The 8121-nt window shown below is 30.5% G+C and overlaps 1 protein-coding gene across 1 annotated transcript in view; it reads right to left on the bottom strand.

Annotated features, from left to right (window-relative positions):
• Positions 1-1060: 1060 nt before the first annotated feature.
• LOC110026352 overlaps positions 1061-8121 on the bottom strand; it is a 19738-nt gene continuing 12677 nt past the window's right edge. Inside the window, exon 5 of the mRNA XM_020727250.1 lies at positions 1061-1654. Within this exon, the coding sequence (XP_020582909.1) occupies positions 1566-1654 (89 nt within the window). The 3' untranslated portion in view covers positions 1061-1565. The remainder of the gene's footprint in view (positions 1655-8121) is intronic.

The raw sequence follows: 8121 nt of genomic DNA, 5'->3' as shown, positions 1-8121 counted from the left end.
TTGTTATTAATGTGAACTCTGAAAAAATAAATATTATTGATTAAAAAAGAATTTATTAATTTATATTTATAATCTTGTACAAAAATTTAATCTAATTATTTGTTGTGATTGTGTGTATGTGTGTGTTTATTAAATTTTGTGGTATGTGTAATGTCATAATATATAAATTTGATCTAATAATATATTTTAATATCTATATTTACACTTTATAAATTTTATATCTACAAATTCTATGATATGCTTTATAAATTGTATATCTATAAATATAAGAATTTTGTGACATGTTTGTTATGTTTAGCTAAATATATAGATACATGCCAATCTTATCAATACCACATACCCCTTTTGGGGGAAAATATTTACATACGTCATACACACACAAAATTACATGCGTATGAATATTATTTGAAGGATATTGCTGGATTGTGTCGCTACTATTGAGGTTAATATACTCAATAACTTTACAAAACTCTTGAAATGACAGGAAAAAAATGAACGCCAAACCACAGAATATATTGATAGGTTATTGAGAGGTTATTGAGATGTTGGGGTCAATAACGCTAAAAACCTTTTTAATAATTCTCAATAACTGAGTTATTAAAATATTATTTGGGGTCATACGCACGCAGAACTCCGTGCACATGATGGGTTATTGAGATGTTGGGGTCAATAACGTCAAAAACCTTTTTAATAATTCCCAATAACTGAGTTATTAAAATATTATTCGGGGTCATACGCACGCAGAACTCCGTGCACATGATGTACGTAAATAGCGCTCCCTTTCGGATGGCCTTTTCCAAGCCATGGGACGCAAAAAGTCTCCTGCTTCCTTAGATTCACGAAAAAAGAGCATTACGTTTGCCGTGCCATTGCTTTTGAAGCAGCAAACAAATGCATGAAATTTTACTTTAGCCCAAAATGTGGTTTCAAATGTCCAAACAAACACATCCTATATGGTGATCAGCCACATCTTCTAACAATAGTCAATACAAGCATCTTGATTTTGATATCACAAGAAAATTTTGAAATAGCATTACATCACTTTAATCTCAGAGTCCATAAAAATACTAAATTAATCCCCGATCTCCTATAATATTGAGCTGAAATAATCATCAGAATAACCCGATGACTAGATCTGATGATTAAATTAATATTTTTACAAACTAGTATTGAGATGACATCTAAAAAAGTCACAGAATTATTTTGCCATTTTTATTACATTATATTGTTCTCTTTACACTCGATGAAAATGTAAATTAAAGAGAATCCAAATGCTGCCAGCGAGTTCTCAGCCTTCGACGAGAACAATAAAAGGTAATAACTGACGATATTTGAGATAAGAGAGCTGCCAACTTCGCAGCTACTGGCCGATAAAATATATATAATTTTATCTACACTTAACATATACTTTGCCTCAGCTCGTATAATTAGTCCTACGTGTCATGCGGGTTATGACTCTATAGGGGAGTAACATGTCCACGCCTTCATCTGTTCATGTGGTGAACTAATTTCTGCAAACCTGTTTCTACGTAATGCTTCTTCCCAGTGCCATACAACAGGTATGGTCATTGTACAGCAGCCAGAGAAACGCATGCCAAAGTGACCGCTGTCAATATCAATAATGATCCATCATGCAATTCTGCTTTAATTCCATCTGCAATGGTCATAATGAAGGTAAAATGGCATTAAGTAATTAAATAAATAATATTTATTAATAATATAAGTAATCATGCGATTAGAAATTGAATCTAAGAACAATGCCCTTGGACCCTCTACACAATCTAAGGCACACTGTAAAAATTGTTGAGCCGTTTTTTTTTTAAGAGATAACAAAACCAAATCGGCTGTGCAAATCAAACGGACCTATATCACTTCTTTTTTTTCCTAATGTTTCTTGCACTTTTTCCCCTTTATTATTCATCCATCCATGCACACATAGCTCGTGGTACAGGTTGGTTCTAGGTTTGGCTTTGTTGATTGTGTTTATGCCAGTTTAGGATTTGGGTTTGGGTTGGTTCAAGTTGGCCTAAGGTTTTGGGTTTAAGTCAAAGATTGGCCAAGGGTTTTTGGGTTGGGGCAATTATTAATATATTTTTTATTATTCATCCTTCCGTCCCGGAATGGCTCATGGTTCAGGTAGGTTATAGGAAGGCATGAACCAATTCATGTTTTGGGTTGGTTTAGGAGGATAAGTTAGGAGTTATTCATCTAAGATATGATTATATAGGCTTATAAAAGGTTTCAAAGTATATATTTTGGGAATATTTAGATGGACAAATAAAAAAGATGGCATTAGGAGCGAAAAAAGGATAATTTTGATTCTCAGGATGAAAATATAGATTTGACTATTAAAATGTGATAATGAAAGCTACTTTTCATATGTTGTTTATAATTATGAAAGTTTTGGTGTGACATAAGTAAATATGAAAGTTTTGGATGCTAAGTATGTAAAAACCCCTTTATTAATATGTGTTTGTTATTTCAAGATCATAAGATAGATAAAAAACAAGTTTCACTTCTTTTGTTATATTTTTTATCTCCTATTTCATAACCACTTTGAATCATTTCAAACTCATCCTACTGCAACCAAAATGCTCGTTTGAATATAAATTATTCAAACAGTATATATATTTTAGTAATTTGATCACATCTTTCAAAAAATAATTTTTAAACTATCTTCTAATCCAACTTGCAGAGCATGAGCATTGACCACATTCACAATTTTCCCATGGATAATTATCTTAATAGCAATCAATCTATCATCAAATACAATAACCTTAACAATTTTATATCATTGCTATATAAAACCAAGTCCGATTGTTAAACTTCTAACTTGCAGAGCATGAGCATTGACCACATTCATAATTTTCCCATGGATAATTATCTTAATAGCAATCAATCTATCATCAAATACAATAACCTTAACAATTTTATATTTCAACTTCTTTATTCATTGCTATATAAAACCAAGTTCGATTGTTAAACTTCTAACATAGAGCAATTTATAACCATCCCCAATATCCATCAATTTCTCCTTTCATTCAGTTCCTTAACAAATAATAATTATTCTTCTTATCATAGTGGCCTACAATTCACAAATAATCCCATTTAGTACTTCCAAATCAAACCAATCCTTGCTACTTTTCACCTCAATAGAACAAGTAGCGATGTCTCACTTAACTAACATCAAAATCCACCCTTGCTTACTTGTCTGCCACCGTGGGTTAAAGTTGTGGTGCATCACTTACATAAAATAAATTATCAAATAACCAAGTCATTATTTAATAAGAATTTTATTCAGCTCTTTGTTATACAAGTATTGAACATATTTCAAGAACATAAATGACTAGTTATTTCATTTATATTTCAAATTTTAAAATTTTTTTTCAAACTCATTCAGTTATCTAAATAAAAAAATATAAGCGAGCCTATAAATGAGTATTGAGTTGCTTATTAAGTGCACTAATTTGTTCGCAACCATAATCATAATTGAAATTGCACAATTTGATTTATGGAAAACCTAAATCTGCTTGTCTGATTAAACGCATCAATCAGAAGTGCGTGTAGACGCTATTTCAGTTAAGTTTCCAAAAGACCTGAAAAGCTAAATGACATGATAAAAAGAATATCCAATATTTTCTAAGGAAAGGAATTCAAAATAAAACTTGAATACAATTTGTTTTATCAAAAATTGACTAATAAGAAAATAAAACCAAAGCACATTTGTCGAAAATGCTGTAGTATACACATTGAAAGGCGTGAAATATAGTTCATTAGATTAATAATATGTCCTCAGGAATCAAATAAATAAAGCCAATGGTAAATTAAGATTGAATAATACATAACATGAGTTAGATATCAAATTAAAAATAAATGTCATAGAGATTCTTATTGCAGGCTTAAGATGTTTTCATGTTAACGTACATTTTATTAGTAAATTTCAATATTTTTATACTTACAAAGAAAATTATTTAAATCAAAGTGAGTAGTCAAGAACTTGAGATAATAATATGTTTTCACGTAAATAACTTATTATTCGACATCTAAAAGAGTTTACTAAATTACTAACACTATATTTATTTATTTCTATAAATCAAACAATACAAATTGTTTGATTTGGGAAATAATATGATTATATTTGAGGTGGGTAACTTGTATGAGTAATAAAGTAGAATATTGTAGGATGAAGAATATTAATATGGAAGAGTGATAAATCTGAAATGACCAGAACACAAATTAATTTTACTAGATAGATGGTAAGAATAGAAGTACTGTAGAAAATATTTTAGGAAATACACTTCAGAGTTTGGACATGTACCACTAATAGAAAAGATGCAAAAACATGGTGTTGAAATAGAATTAATGAAGATATGTCAGAGGAGAAAATTCTTCTTCAGATTTATAGAGTTTATATTAGCAACATTGGATTAAGTTTCCACATGTCAACGGCTAAGATGATTTCTTTGGGAAAGCAGAGTAAATCCCAGTATTATTTTCAATATGGCACAGATTTAAGTGATAAATAAATCTAAAATTTGTCCGGTAGTAATTATTTTATCTATTAAAGCTGTGCAACCCGACCAAGGGTCTGTTCGGTCACCCAGAGGTCAGGTAGATACAAAGAATCCCTATGTGTGTGATCTACAATGTAATCTTTAGAGAAACTCATCGGATATCAATACGGGAATACTGTGAATTAGCGTCAAAATTGATTTGAAAATAAACCCGATGCAAAATTAGCGACCAATTTGTGTCCGTTTAGTGTCGTCCGCAATCCCGCTACCAAATAAATCAATGTTGAGGAGTTGTGTCTAGGGCTGTCAAAAAAACTCGTTGTTCACGAACAGTTCCTGTTCGATTCGTCAAGAAGTTTATGTTTGATTCGATCGATAAGTAAACAAGACGAACATGAATAATTTTTTTCGTTCGGTTTGTTAAACGAACCAAACACGAACAGTGATGAGTTCGTTCGTGCTCGAATCATTATTGTTCGAAATATAAAATAATTTAAAATAATTATATATACAAAATTTATGATATTTTAAAAAATTAAATTTTATAAATTATAATATATAATAAATTAAAAATAATAATATATTAATATACTAAATTAGTAATATACTTATATATAATATAAGTTATATAAATTATAATATATAACAAATTATTAATATTAATATATTAGTATTACTTATAAATATTATAATATAATATTTATATAACTTTATATCAAAAGAAACTCTAATCCTCTCCACTCTCTAGCCTCCGCTCTCGAAAGCTCGAATCTCTTCCTCATCCGACTCTTTCTCCTCTCAAAATCGCGAAAGGTTTTCGACGGTGAGAGCTTAGGGTTTGCCGCTTGTATTCGCCTGCTCTCGAAGGTTTTGTTTCGGTTCTCTTCCTCTTTCGAGTCATTTGCTTCTCCACTCAAACTCACGAAAGAGTTTCGGCGGCGAGAGCTTAGGGATTGCCGTTTCTGTTCGTCTACTAAAATATCTTATGTTTCTCCTCGGATAGTCAATTGCTCGGTATTCTTGCGCTCGATATTCTTGCTTGGTTGCTTGTTTGGCTACCGATGCGTGATCTTCTTGCTTCGTTGCTCAATATTCTTGCTTCATTACTTATATAAGGGTTTTTTTTTAGACATTTAGCTCGGCTATTGTGCATTTGTGCGGTGATTCATACAGGTATTAGAGTTTGTGTTGTGATCCTACTATTGCTTCTAGATCTGATTTTTTTTTATGGATAGTTTGGTGAAGAATACAATGCAATTAAAGAAATAAGTTGCCAAAATATGGATATGGTTGCCAAAATATGTAGAAATATGCGAAAAGAAAAGGGGAATCAGAAACTTAGAGTCACCATTGTTCTATCAAAAATCATACATACCAACCAGTGACTCATAGAAGCGGTGGTTACCCTCAAAGGCACAAGCCTTCCAAGCATCTCTATCGCCATTGCATGTTAGGAGTGCAAATATTTGAAGCCATATAGACAGATGGGTAGAGAGATAGAGATAGAATGAAAGAATATAAGGAAAAGAAATATGACGTATTAGTCCTATTAAAGAAAAAAAAACATAACCGAAATTTTATTGTCAGCGAAATGTAAATATGAATGTCTTATTTGACATTTTTAATTTAACGTTGTTACAATCCAACTTGTTTTATATCTCTTCCATTAATGTCAGGAGGTTTGAAAATAAATTTCATAGGAATGACAAAGGTTTATTTTCTGTGCCTTTGAGGGTAATCTATTCTTCCATGTGTCAGTGGTTTGATAATAACAACATACAAATAGAAGAAATAGTCATGACAAAACCCAAACAGAGAAATTTTTATGTTGGTTTCCTCTTGCTTTATTTGGAGATTAAAAAGCAAAGTAAAATGTTTGAGCTGAAAAACTTGTTGGTTGTTTCAGTTGCTTGGGAACCTTTGTATAATAAAAACAGTGAATGTAAAATGTTTTATTTTCCTATCTTACTTTCACACTTCAAATATCTAAGAGTCTAATTTGCGTTGTTTTGGAGAATAATGATAATTATAATGATATTTGTTATGGATATGAAAACTTGTTACTAACAAATTGTTAATGAATAAATGTTATTCATTTGTGTAAGTTAACAGGATATTTATTTATATTTATGTTATCCTACACTAACTAGATGGGGAAAACATTATGGTTATGAAAGAATTGTATATGAACTTTCAGTGGAATGAGAATAATCAGATACCCTTGGGAACTGATATTGGAAGAAGAGCTAGTTAATTTTTTGCTAACTTTTTTTTAATGAATGCTATTTAAAAGTCCAGTTTCTTACAACCACAATTCTTTAGCTTGAATATGTATGTTTTTTTTTTGTTAGAAAACATGTTGAGTGGAAGCAAACCCTTTCACATATTTAAATTTCTTTTTCATTTGAAGGGCATTTACTTTTGAATATGTATGTTTTTTTTTTGTTAGAAAACATGTTGAGTGGAAGCAAACCCTTTCACATATTTAAATTTCATTTTAATTTGAAGGGCATTTACTTTTAAATTTCAAAATTGTATGATTGCTTTGGAAAAACCAACCATTTCATCAAATATTTGTTTGTTTTTTGTTGATTACACATCCATGAATGAAATTTCATGTGATATTATATTTTTATGTGTAGATATTTACAATATCAAATGTTGAATATTCTTAATCTGTATCAAATGACGAACAATTGTCACTTGCAACACAAGAAGGAATTAATAGTTCTTAGCCTGTTGAATTGACTGTTGGAAGCACTAGTACTGAAATGCAAAATACGAAAGACAGAAAGAGAAAATCATCTGTGTTGGAGTATTTTATAAATATTAAATCAAATTCTATGGGGGTTGAAATATCATTTGTTCAATGCATTTGTTGTGGGGTGAAAATCCCCAAACCAAAGTCAGGTAAAACCTCACATTTTCTTAGGCATGTTAAGAAATGTGCTGAGATAAAAGCAAAGAGTCAACAAGTTGACTTATCAGACAAAAGACAAAAATTGTTAAACTTCTTGCCTTTGGAAGTTCAGGATGAATTAGAGATTCTTATTTTCTATTATTCTTAAAATTATGATCAACAACTCATAAGAGAGGTGATTGCAAAAATAATAATTATACATAAGTATCCATTCATGATGGTTGAACATATTTGGTTCAATATATTGTTGAAAATGTTGAATCTTAAATTTCAAAGTGTTTCAAGAAACAACATAAAAATTAATTGCATGAAAGTTTACGAGCGCAAAAAAGAAAAGCTTAAATCTCGCCTTAAAGATATTCACATGGTGTCATTAACTGCAGATTGTTGAACCTCCAATCAGACTACCAGATATATGTGTTTGACTGCCCATTATATTAATGACATATGAAAGTTTAAGAAATTTATTATCAACTTTATTGAGATAGAACCTCCACATACGGACACTTACATTTGTGATGCTATTTGTGAGTGTTTGTTGGAGTGAAAGCTTTATGATAAAATCTCCACAATTACTTTAAATAATGCGAGTAATAATGATGTGACAGCTAGTTCCTTAAAAATAAATTTTCAATCATGCGGAAAGCTGCACATTCGTGGTTTTTTTTTCATGTAAGATATTGCGTA

Source organism: Phalaenopsis equestris, unplaced genomic scaffold (genome assembly GCF_001263595.1).
Source record: "Phalaenopsis equestris unplaced genomic scaffold, ASM126359v1 Scaffold000364, whole genome shotgun sequence".
NCBI lineage: Eukaryota > Viridiplantae > Streptophyta > Magnoliopsida > Asparagales > Orchidaceae > Phalaenopsis > Phalaenopsis equestris.
Note: the sequence above shows the minus strand (reverse complement) of the source record. Positions and strands in the feature narration are given on the sequence as shown.